General features: G+C 31.3%; 2 protein-coding genes across 3 annotated transcripts; both read right to left on the reverse strand.

The window, feature by feature from the left end:
* Window positions 1–5429: 5429 nt before the first annotated feature.
* On the reverse strand, window positions 5430–11314 carry LOC108465570 (uncharacterized). Of its 2 annotated transcripts, none has more exons than XM_053029449.1 (13): window positions 11070–11314; window positions 10870–10986; window positions 10481–10613; window positions 9852–9948; window positions 9575–9618; window positions 8992–9148; window positions 8690–8758; window positions 8015–8098; window positions 7715–7816; window positions 7056–7103; window positions 6775–6900; window positions 6381–6490; window positions 5430–5849 (listed from the first exon to the last, which is right to left on the reverse strand). In XM_053029449.1, the coding sequence occupies exons 1-12, from the start codon at window positions 11245–11247 to the stop codon at window positions 6419–6421; spliced, it is 1227 nt and encodes a 408-aa protein (XP_052885409.1). In that variant the 5' UTR covers window positions 11248–11314; the 3' UTR covers window positions 5430–5849; window positions 6381–6418. The 2 variants fall into 2 exon arrangements, with proteins under 2 accessions (XP_052885409.1, XP_017621404.2); XM_017765915.2 differs by having other exon boundaries at window positions 6381–6473; window positions 11070–11312.
* A 5929-nt stretch (window positions 11315–17243) lies between these two features.
* On the reverse strand, window positions 17244–20127 carry LOC108465571 (U-box domain-containing protein 7-like). Its single transcript, XM_017765917.2, has 2 exons — window positions 19504–20127; window positions 17244–18236 (listed from the first exon to the last, which is right to left on the reverse strand). The coding sequence occupies exons 1-2, from the start codon at window positions 20100–20102 to the stop codon at window positions 17393–17395; spliced, it is 1443 nt and encodes a 480-aa protein (XP_017621406.2). The 5' UTR covers window positions 20103–20127; the 3' UTR covers window positions 17244–17392.
* Between the last annotated feature and the right edge of the window lie 1594 nt (window positions 20128–21721).

The raw sequence follows: 21721 nt of genomic DNA on the forward strand, positions 1-21721 counted from the left end.
TGATTATTTTCGATGTTAAATTCATGATTTGGTAATAGTGTAGTGGGGAGATGCTTGGTGATGATTAGCCTTTGGCATGGCTAGTCATAGTCATAAATTGTGACATGTATGATGAATTATTAGTTAGATCAAGGAAAAATCATGAAATAGGCATAGTTTGTTTTAGTAACAGATGCTGACAGCAGCAGTGATGTGAGATTGAAAAATCACTAAAAATAGTAGAAATGGAATTAAATAATAAAAAAATTATGAAATCGAAGCTTGATGAGTCTATTTTCATATGGAAGAAACAAAACGACCATATGAGCTGTATGTTAGGAGTTAATTAAATTCTTGTGAAACAGGGCCAGAGTGATTTCTGGATCCCCTGTTTTGATTTAGAAAATTCACCGTAAATTTTATTGAGATAATTAGAGGTTGTTCCTTATATGTACAAATTCATTATCGAGTCTAGTTTCATTAGAGATAAACGGCATAGGCATTGAAGCCCTGTACAGGGAGATATTTAAATCGTAAGGTACAGAGGTCAGTGTAGTCAAACCTTGAAACAGGGGAGACTTTAACAAATAAACTGTACTAATTGGCCCAACAAAAAAATTCTACAAAAATTCCCCCATATAGATATATGAGTCTAGTTTCGGGAAAAATTTACGGAATTGGATTTCGAGTTTCAGAACTCAAAATATGATTTTTAAAGCGACCACGATACAGTAGCCAGCTTGCCTGGAACAAAAAAAAAATAGGGGGAAATAAATGAAGTAAGCCGGTAACACCTCGTGTTCGATTTCCGGTAACGGCCATGAGTTCGGGGTGTTACAAATACATAGTCCTACTAAGACTAGGAGAGGTAGGGGACACACCCTTATTTGGAACTAGGGTTGTCGCCCATCTGTATTAGGCCTTATTAGACTTTTTATATATTAAGTACAATTATATGGATTCAACTTATATAATTTAAGCATCTCAATAAAAAAATTTATTCCTAAACTATTATTCATTTAATTAATTAAAATTATTTTCTCAACTCAATTTTAACTTCATTAAAATCATGACAACTTTATTATACTAAAACTTATAAGTAAATATATTTAATTAACTTGTTTAATAAAATTGCGATGATTAATTAATTTAATTTCAACTTTGAGCTTCAATTATTTAATTTCAATCAACTAAATAATAATTCAAAAAATTAATTTAATATCTAAGTCATCTCTTAATTATAGTGCGAAAGCGCATTCACTGCGGAATGTGGTACATGCAGTCTATTTATCTAATTTTTCGTTTTCATTTATTCATCTCATCTATTCAAATACAAACCATCAATGTTATACCAAGCTAATAGATGAATTGATTGAACATCTACAATTAGGACTCAAAATAACTTGTAATTAAGTTTCAAATCTTCGTCTATTAATTACAATTTTATTTAGTTATAGAGTCATTGTATTAAAGTACTATGACTGAACTCTTCTTATTGTATATCATTACAAAAGTCACTCATTAAGTGTTCATCTAATTATTTTATCATATGTATTACCCTCATAGAATACCTTTAATTTCTTTAGATTAAATTCATTTACCAAATACAATCATATTTTATCTAATGATGACTATTATATATTCTTTTATACAAAAATCAATTATTAACTCATAATAATTAAAATATCCGTCTTAAACAAAAAAACTTATTAACACGTTACTTTTCCATCAATGTAATATAGTATGTATATATATTATGATTAGACAAATAATGTACAAAAATAAGATGCTCGAAGACAAACTTGATTGTAAAAGTATGATCTAGACGGGCAAGAGTTGTCTACTACTACTACACCTTTGAATGCGTAACTTTGACAGTTGACCCCAATCCCTATGTTGCGCACCATCTGATCACGTATGCACCTCTTGTTAAGGGCGAGTATTCCATCAAATTGATTCAAGTGAAATAATTTAAGTTAATTAAGTTAATAAATTTTATTTTATTATTTTAATTTAATTTGAACTCTAAATTAAATAGGGTGAGATGAAATTCAAGTTAAGTTGAGCAGTGAAATTATTTAAGTTAAAAATTAAACATGTCAAATTAATTTTGTTATAATATAATTGATTCTATATTAGAGTATATAAATTTAAAACAAAATATATTTAAAAATTTTTAAAACAAAATAATAATAATAAAAACTTTAGTACGATAAACTTGAATAATTAATTAACTTATTTAAGTATTCAAAATTATTATTTTAGAAAATTTTTAAATTTGAATTTTTTTTGCATATTCTTTAGAATTTTTATAATTTTATAATTTTAAAAATATAAAATTTTAAAATTTTATAAATATTTTTAATTTTAAAAATTATTTTAAATTTATTTTGTAATTTTTGTTGAGAGTGACCAGTTTGTTTATTTTCAAAATTGACAGGAACCAATGAGTATTTACACCAATTTATTATTTGAATTATTTGAGTTATCTAAATTGAAAAATTCAACACGACTCGAATTTAAAACTTAAAACTTATTTGAATTAACTCAAATAATTCAATACAATTAACTCAAAATTTAATTTTTTTTAAAATTAAATCAAATTTTAATTACCCTGCCTCTTAGAACTATTTTACCAAATAAAGCATCATCTATAGCAACCTCAAAGACCACAAAATAAGATGGTCACCAATTCCAAACATATGATGGTACTTATTCAATGAGCAGGACATGGCAGAATAATCAAAACGGGAATGTGGAATTTTCTTCCCACTACTACATCCGTCCAAATACTACCTATCAAGCTTCATAGATTCCATTCGTGCGTTGCCGTCTTAACTAAAGGGTATCTGAATACATACGGATATTCAACTACATTCTAACCGTGTACACTTGGGAACTTGTCCTTTACATCACATTATTACATTCTAAGAAAATTCAACTACAACGATTGACTATAATGTCTCTATGACAATAATTTATACGACCATTGAATGAAATCATTGATTAATTGAAGAAATGAAAGGAGCATCATTTGCTCAAATAATGTCACCCCATATAACGACAAATTGCAGCAAATCATTTTATGCAAGAACAGATGCTATATATATAAATATATATTCTCTGGTAAACAATGGTCTGAGGTGCTTATCACGTCCACCTTCATGGATTTTTTTTTTCTTTTCTGATGCTAAATTATTATGGTCACTTTCGTGGCTGTCAAAAGAAATGGCGCAAGAACTTCTAGATGGGATTCACTACTACAGTTTAAAGCACAAAAACTATTTGTCTGCCAAATGAGTCCACAAATAAAGTGAAAGTGAAATGTTCAAAGCAGAAGAACGACAAAAATGACATAGTCGAAGAATAATTTTGAATGTTGTTCTTGGGATTTTTTAAGATTTAAACTTTGATAAGTAATAAATTGAATAACTAATTCAATAATTAATTAATTTTAAGATTAAGTTATTATTTAGGGTCTAAATATGATAATTATTTTCATATTAGGATTTGAACTTGTTAATTATTTCCACATTGGACATTAACTAGGTAATTATTCCTATATTAAGGCTTCATTTATTTTACTTAAAATAGCTTCAGATTTTTTTACATTTTCTGTATTTGTTTAATGGAAAATTTTTATTTTCCTATAGGATGACTTATTTTTAAAAAGTACAAATCATTTTCTAAAAATAGTTTTTATGGGTGATTTTATTTTTAATATAAAAATTAACTTAAGCTTAATATTATTATATTAAAAACAATTTTTTATTTTTAAAAGTATTTAATATTAATAAAATGTAAATTTAAAATATTATATTTTTAATATTATTAAACATGCATATTTAATTATTTATATCTAATCATATAATGAATTATTAATATAATTTATTATTTTAATAATAAATTTTAAAAATAATAATTTAAATAATATTATTTATGTATTATTGAAAATATTTAATATTAATATTTTAATAATAAATAGTTATAACATTTATAAATATATTAATAATAAACGTATTGTAGTATAATGGTTAAAATATATCATAAGTCTATGTACTATTCACAAATTTGTAATTTAGTCCCTGTACTTTTATTTTCAAAATTTAGTCCTACTTTTCAAATTTTAAAATCAAGTCCAATTGTTAACGTGGTTAAAATTTTTTGTCAATTTTGTTAATGAAACATTTTTAAAATAAATAAAGTTACTTGGTATTCTTGTAACTTAAAAAGAGGTTATAATGAACATGAATTTAACAAATTATTTTTAATAATGCTAACACTAAGCCTAAATTTTGATATCTAAAAGTAGGACTAACCCAAATATAAAAGTATATGGACTAAATTTCAAATTTATGAAGAGTACAAGGACTTATGACATATTTTAACCTAGTATAAAAATATGAATATTTTAATTATATAAATATGATCATTTGTTTAAATAATGCTTAGCTTCATTTATCCCTTACAATTCTAATGTGTCAATATGTACTTTCATATATGTAATATATGTAATTTAGATTAAGTTTTAATTAAGCATTATTTATTATTAAGTTTATATATGACATTGATTATTACAAATATTTTCTTATTATAAAATAAATTTCGATTGTGAAAAGGAAATTGCATTATAATATTTTATAACAAATATATTTATATCGTATTTGCTTTACAAAAACAATGTAAAATATAAATTTATAGATATAAAATAAACTTAATTAAACAATGAAAAGATAATAAAATCTCTCATGTATGTTTGTTTCATTAAAAACAACTTTTATGAAATACTTTTAGAAAATCTGCCAAACAATACAAAATATTTTGCACAAATTCATCCAAATACAAAAAAATATTCATTTTTTCAAAAAATAAATCATTTTTCAAAAATCATTTTCGAAATCATTTTCAATAAAATAAATAGAGCTTAAGGCTTAAATTTTTTTTTTTTGTCTAAGTCCCTGAACTTGATAGTTGTGCTTCTGAGCTTTAGAATTTTCAAAGAGTAACTTGGGAAAAAAAAAATCAAACCCTATTTGAGAACAATTCTCAAGTACAAAGCTTAACTTAAACAAAAAAAGAAAAAACAGATCAGGCCCCAATAAGGAAATGTTGCCAATTTCAGGACCTAATTTGGACAAAAAAAAAAGCTTAAGCCTCAAAATGAGAAAAATTGTGAAGTTCAAACTCCAAAAAGTTATTTAACCTTAATCTTAAACTAACTATACACATTTACACTAGATTTTTTTAAGTTGCAACTATATCATCAGTTATACAAGCAATGAACTAAATAACAAATTCATTAATTAAATAATTTAGAATTAAACTCGAATATTAAATCTCAAAATTACCAAAGCATCAACCACCTTTCCATTGTGTAAAGCCCTCGTTACCAACATGATACCTAACTTATGTATTCATTTTATTCAGTGAAATTAGAAAATACAATGGCATTATTGGAAATGAATTTTTTTATTTATTAAAATTCAATGTCACAACATATGCAAATATCTTGACTTAGTAATTACATTTCAATAAATACAGCAATGGAAGATTCCAATTGTTGATAACCCATCTTAGAAATATTAATTTCAGTAAGAAGAGAAATTACACATTTAGATTTGAAAGGGAGTTATTTGACATAGGTTGTTGGAAGTATAATTTTCAAATTCTACATACTTCAGATGAATCCAATAGAATGATTTCTAGACTCACAAAAGTATGCTACTCTTCGTGAAACCAATTATACGTTCTAGTTTTAATTAATCCTTTGTCCTCATATACCTACTCACCACATTGCCAAGAGCATTTATCAATGAGACTGGATCAAAAATTGTGCCCACTTTTGGGTCACGTATGGAGTTAACAATGACCTGCAGAGAACCAAAGTTATGCAGCTTGTTATCACATCATATAGAATTAGTGGTTAAAAGGGAGTTTCAAAATAGAACTGTAAAGTGTTTAGTTATCGAGTACCTTAGTCATTTGTATTGCTTAATGTTCGAATATAAATACATAGGAGATTACCACATTGGTAGACTACTTTTTCCTCGTTAACAAGAACACTCAAGTCTATGGATTGTAAAACTAATCAAGATTGTTTGCATGAGATAGGAAAGGAAAGATCTAACCCAATACATGTAAAAACATGGCTATTAATAAGGTGCCAAATAGCTTCCTGGTTAAAATAAGGAGATTGGGGTTTGGAAGTAGTAGATAGTGGACTGGCTTCCACAGGGAACGTAAGGAAATTGTAGGGAACTTTCTAGTTCTAGGACAGGTTCTCCTCCAAATAAACTGGCTTAATAGAACCAACTCTGAGTGATCATATGAGTCAGTTAACCTTAGCAGCTGTGAGAAATTTAGTTTAATAAGAATGGAGATATGGTTATATGCAAACATACCACGTCAAAGATTCCTTGTGAAGATAAACTTTGGATGTCTATGGGAATTTCACCATCTTCGGGCACCAGAAGGGTGTTGATATACTGACTTGGCTGCACAAAGACATGAACTACAATAAATGAGATTTTCTTTCTGTTTTCCTTTCTTTCTTGTTCTTTTTTTTTTTTTTTTTTGGCACAAGAGAATTACTCATTCTTGAGTCTTCTCTGTGTCTATACTTCAGTCTTTAATTAAGGAAAATGTTTTCAAATTCAAGATAGATAACTGAAAAAGCTCAAAGCTAATTTCAACAGAACTTATATATTTGTAGGTTGCACTAATAAGAATCAATAACGCAGTCATCATAACCTATGCAGAGTAAGTTATCAACTGTAACTAAATTTATTCACTCACAAGGTTTCTTAAACAATTATGAGAATTTCCATAAGTACGATTCAGAGCATCTGTAATAGCAGTAACAAAGGATGATGCAGAGAAGCCACTTGTCTCTCGATCATGAGAACCATTCAACAGAAGTACCTAATAGTGGAAGGAGCCAAATCAGTTCAATATATCTATCCAAAGTAAACCAGAAAGCTTTGACTACACAGTGAAGCAGTTTAATATAATACAAATTTGTCTAGGCAACGTCTTGCATTGAATAACATGTCTTTATGGCTTCATTAGGTTGATACCTTAGGACAGGACCTAGAAGAAATTATCTCCCCAATGCCGAGTAAGACCTACAGGTAAGTTATAAAGAATGACAAACGATATACAAACAGTTCAAAAAAAGATCAAAAGATATTGATTTAGGTCAGAAATTTCTCAAGAAATAAAATAACGACAAAATGTTTGCTAATGAAACAGATAAAAGCAAAAGTTCAGATGAATATCTTCAATATTCTAACCTGTAACAAAACATTCAATCAATGTGGCACCTGATATCCCAAAAGTTGTTTTCTTCCTTATTTGACATGCCAATAAAATTTAGACAGGGAAAGAGACATCTGCCCATTTAATGTTCCCACATGAAAATGTAATAAAAATATTGCTAAAGGGCAACAAATCCCACTTGAATTTCCCCTAATGACAATAGCGTCATTCACTAATTATTTCCATAATAACGTGACAATGTTTAATAAAAGACAGAAGGTACCGACATATTTATCAGTATCTTTAGCAGCAGCTGAATCATGTGGCAACTTTGAATCACATGTTTTGTTTTTGTACATTCAAGAACTTATGTAAGTTACAGTTGGATGTGTATGTCTTTGCATGTATAAAAGTGTATTGCATATTAAAAAGGTATGTAGATGTCCTTGTTAGATATTAAATAATTGAAAAATGTTACCAATGATGGGCATAGGGAAGTGAAGAGAGACCCCATAGCATAAACTATACAGTCCACATTTGACAACTGATCCAGAACAGCTTGGTTTACAGTTGGGAAGACCTGGTCCAGTAGAATTTGAAGTCATGTTTTGAGAAAAATAAATTTGCAAGTTTAACGGTGGATATTAAAATCTATGCAACTTAGAAGTAGGAAAAGTTATAGTAGGGACACAGGAAGGCCATGATTTTTTTTTTTTTTGGGGGAACCATATCTTATTCCATGTAAAAAGAAGCATAAACTAAAAGATCTATCATTTACCTCATGCAGTGAATTTGTTCCCTCCCTTGACATGTAGAAGACCCTTTTTATTCTTGAAGGAAGAGCTGGAACTGATGATCTTCCCTATATGTAGAATTAGCAATTGATGAATCTGAAACTTAACCAAAAGCTCAGTAGAAAACTTACACATTAACTGTTTATTAATAGAACATTGGTTTCAGTTTAAAGGTGGTGCATGACCGCTTTTAAAGCATGAACTAACAAGTGTCAAAAGTTAATATCATTAGCAGAAATTTTCCTCATTCAGAAACAACTGACGTTCATCTCAAGTAAAACTGAATTATGTAATCATAAATCCAGATCAGACAATATTTCTGGTTTCACTTCTCATGCCAGATACAGAACAGCATTAAGAACTCCAAACTTCCCTTAGTCCTCCCTCTCCACTCCATCGCACAAAGTCCAAAGCACACACAGTGATAAAACATGCTTTAGCCTCAAGGTCAACAGGTTTTCAGCTTTCAACCATTATAACCCTAACATATTTGAGATTTAAAATCAAAGAGAATATAAGAAACAAGGCATTGCACTGATTGTCAGTCTTCTAATCATGTCTTATTTGTGAAAGTTAAATTTGGAATGCAACAGTTCATCCACACCATTATGACTTTATCATCATCACAGGCTTTTCATCATGAACTAAACTCGGCAAACCTTATCTACTGGTCCAATGACGTTGGTTGGATGGGAAATTTCATTCTGGCCTCGTATGATTGTCCCATCCTGCATATGACAAGTAAAAATATATTGGTTTCAATCCTTCAAATGGACAAATACTCTTTAACATGTCATCCCAATCAAGGATGCATTCTTAAGTTATTCAGTCATGGAGACCTATATCAAACCTAATTGGCCAATAATACCAGAATAAATCAGATAAGATCACATCTGGTCAATGACCTACCAACTACAGGTCCAGTGGGACTTAAATAATTTGCTAGATATGTCATATGTACCCATAATTCACATCCTAAAGTGAGCCTGTCATTGGTCGAAATGACTGGGAGGACCAAACTTTCTGCGGGAATATCTGAAACACGTGAAAACAAAAAAATTGCAGCATCTAAGGACTGAAAAAATATACGTGCTCCTGCAAAGAAAAAATTCCCAATGCTGCAATCCCCAAAAAAAATTATCACTGAGATTGTAATAATGTTTGCAAAAATACTAGTTACATATATATATATATTTATGAGAACTAGTACTCTTGAAACGAATCAACATTACCATGCCCAGGAAGAAACAAATAACAGTAAAGAAATAAAGAATGAGCTAGCTTCTAGTGTTACAAAAGGAAAATACGGAACCAAATATAAAGTGGTACTTAAACGCATTGTTAATAAAATTCAAAACCTAAAATGAAGACAAGAGTCATAGAAATGACATTCTATACCAGTTACCATGATCAGGCTTAAGAATAACAAATGCTTCACAGTGCATGAATACTTTAGGCATGGAAATTCCAGAAGAAGCAATTAGTCTTTCAATGAACTGAAAACAGAAACCTTGCTAAAGCATAAGTATAACAAAACAAAGTACCTTCCATTACTGAAACAGAACGATTCATTAGGCCTTCTCAGAATCTGTATTCAAGGATATCATATATTAATCTCCATTCCAACCATTGTGTGATAAAAATTGGATTTGGAGCATATTACAGGACACATAAAAAGAGATTATCAGCTAAGTACTATTTGATAGAGAAATGTCCCTTGTATCTGGCAAAGACAGCAAAAAAAGCATTTCTGTTTGATAAAAGGAAGAATAGAAAAAATGGTATGAAATCAGATATTGACAATATACAACATAACCCAACCTCATTCTGAAAGTAAGCCAGAAATGCTCGAATAGTTTCCCTGTATGGTTTTGATACACCTTCCCATAGTGAATGTTCTCCTTCCAAAATTTTATACCTGTCAAATTCTCAACTCAGCACACGGTTACTTAATACTCCCACCATATTTACCACCTAGAAAGTAAATGGAAAATTTCAGAAAGCAAACATCCAAAGCAATAGGAGTTAAAAGTGGATAATTGACAGTTAATTCTAACACTGAGTAACCTATATATTTGTAAGTAACAAGAAATCCGGATAAGATAAATCTAGAAATAGAATTGTCAATTTTGTACTGAAATTTCCATATGTAGGTTTAGAATGAAGTTTAAAAAGTAATGTTCTATTGGAATCATCCTGTGACTCTTAAGCAGCTTTGCCTGCAAGTGCCTCTTTAAAAGTGCATTTATTTATGTATGGATGCCCGTGTACAAGAGTAGTAAAAAAAAAAAAATCAACAAAATGGAGTTGAAAATAGCATGAACGAAAAAAAATAGCAGCAATCAAGTTACCAAAACTAGCTGAACAAGAGAGAAAAGACCATCTAAATGACTTAATCAAATGTGCTAAAATGAAAGTGTTACAGTAAAATTATCAGAGGAAAACACTACCATTCCGACTTGGCTTGCTGTGGATTTATAGGCAAACGATGACCAAGCAATCTTCGGACAGCCAGAGCCTCGGAAGTGCTTTCATCAGCCAATCTCAAACATCTTGACCTTATGTCCCCAACAGCAGGACCTCCTAAACATTATCAACTCAGCGACATTATTTTATCTCACATCAAAGGAAATTTCCAAATCATTATAAGAACCAAAACACAATCTAATAAAAATAAAGGCCATCTGATTAAACAATTCAAGTGCAGGCAAAATTCTTTCGTTTATTTCAAGGCTTAACTAAAACAACTAAAGTTTCCTATGTCAAATGAGAGTTGTCTTCTGATAATTGATAAACTAATGATATAAGATTTCGCGTTAGAAATGCGTAAAATATTTACCGAGAACTCGAACAATCTCGGCAGTACTTCCCCCATCATCAGAAACAGGAAGAACATGGGCAACGCGAACTGTTAACTTCTTAAGCTCTTCTACAACGCCATTAAATGCCGTCCCCCCTAGAACCACCATAATCGAATCCACGTTAGGACTTTTTAATAAAATTTGAAATATTTATCAATCAAAGCGAGGAGAAGAGTACCTGAGAAAACGAGTAAGGAGGGCTGGGAAGGTAGAGGGTTAGAGGAGCAATGACAGTGGGCAGCCATGGATTTAGATGGAAAATGGAGGGGTAATTTTGGGGTTTTGAGAAAAAAAGGAGGCAGAGCAGGAGAGGGCTTAGAGTAAAAGGCTCCTATCAAACTGTAAGTGTCCGCCATATTCCCGCTATTTCCAATATTTTCTCTTTTCCGTAAATAACTTTACACCTTTTATATTTTATTTTATTTCCTATTTTTTGTGAACAAAAAGGAGTATAAAACTTAAAACTTATATATTTTTTATTATATAATCCTTCGAGCTTTTGTGGACCGTTCATGGAATTTGGTGGATACGCGATTAGAACAGGAGACAACCAATGAGTTTTTGCACGTTGATCAATGCTTTGTTTGTAATTAAAAGATGAAATTAATACTAATGTTATCTGATTAATACAAGGAAACACTGCAATTTAGACAACAACTCTCCATCAAATCATGCCTACTAGACTGCCTAGTTCTCTGCATTTTTTCAAACCATGTAAATGTCCTCTCTTATTCTAAATTCCATTTTAACTTTATTTAAATAATCTCCCAATCCGATTCGGAAAATCCCATTTCTTGTGACTCAGATTTGTTGCTTTCACTGGATTGCTCAACACTGTTTCGATGCTGCTCATCATCAGGCTTCCATAACCTTGACTTCAAAGAAAAAGCCTATTGAAACTTCTCCTGTCCCACAAAACAACAACTAAGCATTTCTGAAAGAGGTTGTTCATGTCAAGCTAAACATCCGTGAGGCGCCTGAATTTTTACCAAAATATACGATGGAGGGTGAGAGTATCCTACCTTGAATGATCGGCGTTCTTGTAATTCATTAGAAAGAGAATGAAGCTCACTGCTGTCCACCACAATGCAGTTTTCTTCATGCTTCACCTTATTTTGCGATGGAACAGGAGCTGGAACAGTTTCTAGTTCCAATTTCGGAACAGCTGCAACAAAATCATTTAATCTCATAACTTTAACTAATCCTTTGATTCCACAACCGAATGCAACTGGTTATTTTAATCTAATGCAGAGACCATTTTAGAAAGAAAAAAAAAAAAGGATAGATGGATATATCATACCAACAGAATGAATACCTACCCTTTGATTCTAATAAGGCGTCATCTAGAGTAGAATCAGTGTCATGAGCTTCATTCTTGCATGCTTGAGCCAAGCCACGCTCATTCTCTGTGCTTTGCCCTGAAGATGAACCTAAATGTATATTTTTAATATATTTGACATGGATCAGTTCTTTCTGAATGCAATCTTTATTAACACTTATGTTTGAATCTTTATTGGCTATGACAGCAGCATTTTGCAATAGAGACAAGTTAAAGTTCTTCCTTCAAATTGGTAGGAGATGAAGGGAGCACTTCTTGCATTAGTTCTGTACAGAATTGCTTAACATTAGCTCCCACAGTTTGCAACTGGTCTTCAACGTATTGGAATGTTTCCTAACATCAAAATAATGAGATATTAGAAGCATTGGAAAATTTCATTAAGATATAGAAAATAAAGGCGCCAATACAGAACTTCATTTACGCATATAGAAGCAGTAAAAATGTTCATATTCTAGCTTTACAAGAGCAAAAGGATGAATGGTAAACAATACTATATCATCCATCTTCAAGTGTAATGACCTAATTTTCAATGGTGTCGGAGATGGTTATTTGAGATCACTAAATCCAACAAGTAAGATTGAATAAGATAATAATTTAATATTTATGAGTCAAGTAAGAATTTAGAAGAATTTGTGAATTGGTGAATTTGGTGAATTAAAAGAATTTATTAGATCAAATGGGTTAAAAACGAGGTATCGAGGCCTTGAATTTGAAAATCAAGCCATAAATATTTTTAGAAATATTTATGGCGTATCATTAAGTTAGTATTAAAGTTTGGTTGAGAAATTTTAACATTTGGGTAGTCAATTAAATAAAAAGAACTAAATTGTAACAAAAGCAAAATTTGCTAGAAGGATTAAATAACTTAAGTGTTAAAAGAAAGAGGATTTAAAGGGAAATTAAGCCTAAAAGTGAATAGGTTAGACGACAAGTGCAAGAAAATCAGCAGAAAAATAAGAGAAATAAGAGCAAAATTAGAAATTTTACAACTTTAACATATAAAATAAGAACAAAATTGAAAAATCTAAAGATCTCTTCATATTTTCTCAGCCAAAATGCCATAGGAGGTCTGAGAAAAGTTGGTTTTTCATATTTTTACATCATGTGATTTTAACTCTTTCTTTTTCTTGATAATTTTTATGTTTTTATGACTTTTACAATTAGGTCCACTTATAGAATTTATTAGTTTTTGATTTGGTGGGTGAAATTGGAAGTTACCCTGGCTGAGTAAGGAAAGTTTATGATGAATTATTATGAAATTGAAGTTCTAATTTCATTTTAAAGTGGTTTTATTAAGTAATTTTGATAGAAAATGGTATTTAGGACCTAATTGTGAAAAAGTTGTGAATTAGAGGTTGGTGTTGAAATCTAGAATTTAAAAGGTTGTGAAATAGTTTATAATGATAAAATAAAGTGTTAATTGAGAAAAATTAGTTCAATTGATGGGTGAATTGAGCAGGGACTAAATTGTAAAAATTGTAAGTTTTGGGGTAAAAGTGCAATTTTGAAAGTTGAAGAGCATAAATTGTGACGTGAAAAAGAAAGATAGTTCGTTGCGATTACGTATTGATTACAGACAGTTGAACAATGTAACAATTAAAAATAAATATCCGTTACCTCGTATCGATGATTTGTTTGATCAACTGAAAGGTGTTGCAGTGTTCTCAAAGATAGATCTTAGATCTGGGTATTATCAATTAAAGGTTAAAAAGTGTGATGTGCCAAAGATTTCTTTTCGAACTCGGTATGATCACTACGAATTTCTGGTAATGCCTTTTGGTTTAACAAATGCCCCTCTGCATTTATGGATTTAATGAATCGGATTTTTTAGCCTTATTTGGATAGATTTGTGGTGGTATTTATTGATGACATATTGGTCTATTCAAAGACAGAATCCGAACATGCACAGCACTTGAGAATTGTATTATAGACTCTAAGAGAAAAGTAGTTATATGCAAAATTTAGTAAATGTGAGTTTTGGCTTCATAAGGTTGGATTTCTGGGTCTTATTGTATCAGCTGAAGGAATTCGTGTGGATCCAAGTAAAGTTTTAGCAGTTGTGAATTGGAAAACACCGAAAAATGTAACTGAAGTGTGAAGTTTTCTAGGACTAGCAGGGTATTATCGCTGTTTTGTAAAGAATTTTTCCATGATTGCTTCACCAATGACTCATTTATTACAAAAGAATGTTGAATTTGTGTGGTCTGATAAATGTCAATAGAGTTTTGATCAATTAAAGAAAATGTTAACAGAAGCTCTAATCTTGACTCAACCAGAATCAGGTATACTGTATGTTGTGTACAGTGATGCATCTTTAAATGGTTTGGGTTGTGTGTTAATGCAGTCGGGAAAGGTGGTGGCTTATGCTTCACGGTAGTTAAAACCACATGAAAAGAATTACCCTGCACATGATCTTGAGTTAGCTGCAATTATTTTTGCTTTAAAAATTTAGAGACACTATTTATATGGTGAGAAGTGTTATATTTATATGGATCACAAAAGTTTGAAATACTTGATGACTCAGAAGGAACTGAACTTAAGACAGAGACGGTGGTTAGAGTTGCTGAAAGGTTATGATTTGATTATTGACTATCATCCAGAAAAAGCTAATGTAGTTGCTGATGCACTTAGTCGAAAGTCATCCTTATTTGCACTTCGAGCAATGAATGCTCATTTGGCTCTTAATGAAGAAGGTGATGTATTAGTAGAATTGAAAGTGAAACTCATGTTTCTTCAATAAATTCAGAAATTGCAGGATGAAGATCCGAAATTGGTACTTAAACGACAGATGGTTCGAGATAATTTAGATTCAGAGTTCAGTATTGATGATGAAGGTATGTTGCGTTATCATAACAGGATCTGTGTTCCAAATAATTCTGATTTGAAGAATAATATTCTTTCTGAAGCACATAATAGTATGTATTATATTCATCCGGGTAGTACAAAAATGTATGGTGATCTAAAAAAGATATATTGGTGGCCTGGTATGAAAAGAGAAATTTCAGAATTTATTGCAAAATGTCTGCTTTGTCAGCAAGTTAAAGCAAAGCATCAAGTGCCAACGGGTTTATTACAACCCATTATGATTCCTGAATGGAAGTGGAAGCATGTTACAATAGATTTTGTGTCAGGATTGTCTATGACTCCAAGAAAGAAAGATTTAATATGGGTGATTGTTGATAGATTGACAAAGTCAGCACACTTTATTCCAATCAAAATAGATTTTTCACATAAGAAGTTAGCAGAATTGTATGTGTCAGATTTTGTGAGAATAAATGGAGTTCCAGTATCTATCATTTCGAACTGGGATCCGAGGTTTCTGCCAGATTTTGGAATAAAATGCAAGAAGATTTAGGTACCAGATTGAATTTTAGTACAACATTTCATCCTCAAACAAATGGACAGTTTTGATGTGAATATAAGTAAATAATGGAATTTTTGTGTAATTATTCTGTAAACTTCGGTAACATCTTATAACCCTGTTCCAGTGATGGATGTGGGTTAGGGGTGATACACCAAGCACAAAGCTTCAAACCTCTGATAAATGTTACCAACACAAACTATGCCTTTAAATTTGCTATCCATATTGAATTGAAACATGGATGACTTAGTTCACTTTCCAGACACAAAAACAAGTTTAATCCACTAGGGTGTTATATTAACTGCAGAATACCCTGGTTCAAGACTTATGTTAGTGAAACTCGACATCCAAGTGCAAACAAGGAACGACTAGACCAAACTCTATTTCCCATAAACATGCTACAACATCATATTTCCAGCAATGCTTGTGATCATAGTTCAAGTCCACGAAAGCAAATAAAATTTCAGCAAAAACAGGCTGAAATCACAAAAGCAAAAAATGAACATGTAGACAAGTCCCCAAAATTGTGGTGTAGCAGTAAAAAGCGTTGGAAGTTTTTGCTTCGAGTTGCAACATCTAGAACTGAACAGAACCAATAGCCGTAGAGCTTCTAAAATTTTACAGGCAGTGAAATCTATTTTATCCCCAGTTTAAGTATCTCAAGTAGGCAAAAGTCTAACAGACAGTCAAATACAGAGGGACTGCTTCAAAGATTTAAGAACTCAAGCGGAAGAGTGAACCCAACTGTTCAAAGTTGTAAGCATCAATCTAGATTTGACCATCACAACTTCAAAATTTAACCCCAGAATATAATGAGACAAGCAATAAACAAGCTGAGATTGTCCATGTCCAAATCCAATAGAAATAAGTCTTCTTCACAACCAGAACAGAGAACATATATATATATATATATATATGTATATAACAAACTTAAGTCAAACGACAAGAATTTCATAATCTGGAATAAGAAAAAATGTATAAAAAGAATCATATAATCATTATGCAGAAGCAGAAAATTTAAAAGAAAAAGGGAAAGCCCAGATGACCAACAAGCAAAAATACCTTCTATCAGTAAACTGTTAGATTATTAGATGACTAAAAACAAAACAAAGTTTAGATGATCAACGCAAACAACCTCTGAGGCGTCTTACTAAATTATGAACGAAAACTTGACATGACCTTCAAAAGAAAACTTAACTAAACTATGAAAGAGAAAAAAGAATAAAAATTCTAATTTTTTTTTAACAGACTTACAGACTTCTCTTAAGCGTCGAAAGCTACGAAAAAATAAGAACGCAAGATTCTGATTAAACCCTTGTTCAGTTAGTCCAAACCCCCAACTCGGGAAGAACAGAAAAAATGTACCAAAAAGAATAGAGCAGAAATAGGTAAAATTTTATGAAAGGTCGCTATATATGTATTTCTTTAGGATTTAGTCCCTCTATAATGATCTGATCATTTATAATTTATTTTCTTTAGGAATTATCCTCTTGTTGATCAGATTATTCATCTTCTGCTGATTTTTTTAGCGTCTACTATAACAACATAAACAACATTTTTAGCGATAAAAATTATGAAGATAAGATCCCGGAAAATAAAAAATGATTTTTTTCAACTTATTTGTACATATATTAAAAAAGAGATAGCTGAATAACTTTCAATCAGTTGTTTCATTGATGATTTCGATTTAATGAAAACTCTATCTACACAGTCTCCAACTTTAAGAAATAGTGTCATAATTACATTCCATTTTCAAAGAATTGCGTTCCCAAAACAAAATTTTGATGACTAAAAAGAAAACTTAGAAAGTCAAGCTTTTAGAAACTAATGATTTGAGATTAGATGAATCAACAACACCACCAGCATTTGCTCTTCGAGTAATCATTTCCATATTCTTATGAAGACTTTGCTTCACCAAATTTTTCATCATTTTCTTCCCTTCTTGAGCCTCCTTTGGATGCAATGGTGAACCTAATGGAACCCTTCCTGTCTGTGGTCCTGAATGAGGTCCCATCTTTGCTTGCCTTTCATCTTTAAACCACTGCAACAATTTCATTGCTCTCTTTTGAGCTAAAAGGCTTCCCATTAAGGACACTTCAACGAGGACAGGAACGATCCCTGCCTTTGACATTTTATCCCTTTGAGTCGAGCTTTGATGAGCTAAAATCATTAGAATGTAAGCCGATAATTCTATGCATTTGGGTTTATCCTCCCATGTTAGAATCTCGATCAAGCTTTGCGGTACCATTGAACTATCTTCCATTGCCTTTTTCCCCATTAATGTCACCACCAAATGACCTAATGCTGCAAGCGCTTTCTCTGAAAGTTCTTTGAACGAAGAAGATAGGTTCAAAAGCGTGTGGACGACTCCATTAGATACTAAAGCTCCAGCATTCTCTAACACAGCAGACAAGTTATATAATACACCTAAACAAAGTTCCTTAGTTTCAAAGCTACAAGGTGACTCAAGTATGCCAATCAGAAACCGGAGGATCTCCGGCTTGTTCGGACAGAAATCCGTATTTGATATAGAAGATAAGGATAATAACAGTTCTGCAAATTCCTGCCTTGTTTGTTCGTCTACAACGTTAATATATTTTGGTAATTTTGACAGTATTCCAGCCTCTAGCATTAAAGCCTTGTTTCTGAAGCAAAGACAAACAAAAATAGGGTTAGGAAACAAAGCACAAAGTGATTGAACTTTTTATCTAAGTTGAGGGTTTGACAAGCAATGACATCTAAGCCTTAGTTGAATAATAGAAGAAATAATAGTAATTTAATGGGCAGAAGAGATCATAAACCAAAAGTGCTCCATTAATGCGTAGAACAAGACTCGCCAAATAGAAAATATAAAATAAATATTTGTGGGAGGAGAAATGACCAGCCAGGCAAGTAAAATAAAGGTGAAATTCTTTTATTAATTATACAAGGTTTAATATTTATATTTTAATTTAGTCATTTTTAAATTTTGTATTTTTAAAATATGAAAATTTTAGTTGTGATCAAATCGAATCTATTAAATTTATTAAGTTAAGTTCTATTATTTTTTTATTGAATACATCAAACATATTACATGTGGAATGCTATATTAATTTGTTATTTCCATATATTACTCACAAAGAAAATTAGTTAATAGATTTAATCAAATTAAAAAATATAGTGAATAATAATTATCCAATTAAAAAACATGAATTAAATCTATAACTTTTATATAATACAGGACTAATAGCATAAATTAACCAAATAGATTTAAATGCTATCAATTATTTAGAAATAAAATTATAAATTAAATTTGATCAAATTAAAATATAAGTATTAAATCTATAACTTGCACAAATACAAAATTTAATAGCAGAATTTGACCTAAAACAAAACAATATGAATATGTATGTTTAATTTTTGTAAAGCTTTTTTATGTTGTTGAAAATCATGGTAGACAGGCAGCACAACTTACGGGCCCTGGATTTTCAATAGTATAAATAAAAAGTTAAATGCTCAACTGCACATGACCAAGTCTCGATAACTTAAAAACAGTCTGGAGGGTGGATGAGAAAGGTTTATTCAGGCTGAAAACCAGGGTAATTTATGGTGCTATTGATCTCAGCAAAAGCAAAACAGCTGAGAATCTGGGGACCTAATTTCCCTTCTCAAAAACTGCCAACTTAAGTTGGGCTAAGTGACCTACCACTTGAGGTAACCCTGCCCTTAAAATCTCAACTGATTCAGGCTCCACTCGATACCATTTTCTTTATACAACACGAAGAAGCTCCTCATAAACATTTAATCATTTATGATTATGTTAAATATTTGAAAGCTCTCTGCGTCTTACATAATATTAACATACCATTAAATCGGATGCCATGAATTCAACCCAAAATACAAGAAATGAAGTGAAAATATAGGAAAACTTACGTAGAATTTCCATTAGCAAGCTGGATCAACGCCTTAATAGCGGCTCGATGGCGACCAACTACCTCAGTAGCCACCATGGAAACAAGCATATGTATAACTCCAAGCTCTGCCATCAATTTCCTTGCCTTAACGTCTTCTTTAGCGAGTTTTTCAATAGCTATAGCAGCCATCTCTTTCTCTTCCCAGCTCCCAAAGTGGAGCCTCTTCACAGATTTTTGTAACATCACGGAACCATCCAGTTCGCTTTCTTTCTCCATAACTAGCTGATGATCTTCCTCATCTTTATCATTGTTGTCTTTTGTTCTTAACTTATTTGAATTATCGGACGTTGACGAAGACCGGTATGATCCCTTCCTAACGGCTTTGGATTGCAAAAACCTACGGATTCTAGAAAAGAACTTAAGCTTTCTATAAGAAACTGACCAAATAGACGACAACGAAGACGAAGTAGACATAATTTGAGTTTGGGAGGGAGAAAATTGATAAACTGTTTTAAGGGTAGATTGAAAAAAACTTAAATCAGAGAATATATAAGCATGACTAAGAGACAAAACAGAAGACTTCTGTGTCAGAAAAAGAACAGTGGAGCCAGCGAGCATACATCACATGCCAGGGAAACACTATTGTCTCTTTAACCTTAGGAACCACTGACCGATACTTAACATAACCGATTTCTCTGCTTAATTTGGGTTTATGTTGGAGAATAGTTAAACACTATCTTAATCATAATTAAAATTCAATTTTAGTCAAATTTATCATCCCAATTTAAAGGGATTTTTGTTGTATATTTTAAATTTCAACTTAACAAGTTTATCCCTATAAGCACTATATATACTTTGGAAATGACAATAAATTCGTGTGTGCCATTTACAATCAATTGTACATTTCTTTATGGTATCAATTTTGCCATACACAGTTTAAATTTTTTTCTTGTCCGAGCCTTCATGGTCTCTCAATCATCATTCTTATTTTTCAGCTCTCACGTATTTCTCTTAGTTGCATAATCAAATAACAATTATGCTCAATCAAATAGCAATAAAGTTCACTCTCTCGAATTACCTTCTTTGGAAGACAAATTATTTCATTTCGTCGTGGCTAATAATTGATTCATCGGCTTCAAACCTCCACCCAAAGAACTTGAGAATACATCAAATGTAGCCTCAATTGTGGAATACTTAAGCTTCAAATTCTTGAGCTGAAGTTTGCACTTTAAAAAAATTGCGTTTTATGCTTTGTCTCGAGACAATGACTCCATTACCACTTACGTAGATTTTACCAATCGACTTTTTGACCTACTTGTTGCACTAGATATTGTCATCTCTAAGAATGATCATATATTGTGAAATCTTAGCCTAGATTGTAGACCCTTCACACGCAATATTCAAAAACGAGGTTAACGTCTATTTCCTTTGATTTATTTGGGTTACTCCTTTTTGAAGAAATGTAGTTAAAAATTTTAAAGGGCTTACCCCTTCCTTCCATCATTGTTGGTACTATACTACTTGGCAAAAATGGGTGGTGGCACAAGTGGCAAAGGTTGTGGAAATAGGTGTAAGGGCTACCAATCTACTTCTTGTTGTGGGCGTTCGACTCTCCCCAATATTGAGCCTTCCACCTTCACTTGTTACAATTGACAAGGTTGAGGATGCACCTCCAAACAATGTCGTCTTATTACAACAACTACACCAATTACAACTCTAAAGCAACAACCAGTTACACATTATCTCTCACTACACCTATCAAATCTTGATAACTGAAACTAGAGCAATCTATCACTTGGCTTTTGAACTAGAAAACCTAAGCATTCACTCTGAATATTTAGGTGTTGATGAAGTGGATCTCACCAATGGTAAAAACTTACCCATCACCCATATTGTATTCAATATTATTTTTCACAATTCTCAAAATTTTTTGTTAGATAATATGCTTTGTGTTCCAAAATCTAATACAAACTTGTTATTTGTTCATCAATTCGTTTCTGATGATCACTAAACTAACTATAAATACGACAAAGGCGAGCGCACTTGTCGAACAATAGAATAGCTATGGTGAGTAGAGAATATCGTATCCATGAGGACTAAAAGTATTAATAATTACTATTTTTCTATTATTTAGCCGATAATTTGGGGTGATATGTTTTAATCTAAATTTACTAAACTATTTTAACTAAGAACACAACAGAGAAATAATCGAATATTAACCAATGAGATAGACAATA

The sequence above is a fragment of the Gossypium arboreum genome, chromosome 6 (genome assembly GCF_025698485.1).
Source record: "Gossypium arboreum isolate Shixiya-1 chromosome 6, ASM2569848v2, whole genome shotgun sequence".
NCBI lineage: Eukaryota > Viridiplantae > Streptophyta > Magnoliopsida > Malvales > Malvaceae > Gossypium > Gossypium arboreum.

Excerpts from the sequence above, each read along its gene's own strand:
- LOC108465570 (XM_017765915.2), bottom strand. The coding sequence starts at position 11,247 with ATGGCGGACACTTACAGTTTGATAGGAGCCTTTTACTCTAAGCCCTCT. Across the intron at positions 8,099-8,689 it reads TCATTGGACCAGTAGATAAG|GGAAGATCATCAGTTCCAGC; the intron begins GTTTGCCGAGTT and ends TTCTACATATAG. Across the intron at positions 5,850-6,380 it reads CACAAGGAATCTTTGACGTG|GTCATTGTTAACTCCATACG; the intron begins GTATGTTTGCAT and ends GGTTCTCTGCAG.
- LOC108465571 (XM_017765917.2), bottom strand. The coding sequence starts at position 20,102 with ATGCTCGCTGGCTCCACTGTTCTTTTTCTGACACAGAAGTCTTCTGTT. Across the intron at positions 18,237-19,503 it reads CTTGCTAATGGAAATTCTAC|AAACAAGGCTTTAATGCTAG; the intron begins GTAAGTTTTCCT and ends TCTTTGCTTCAG.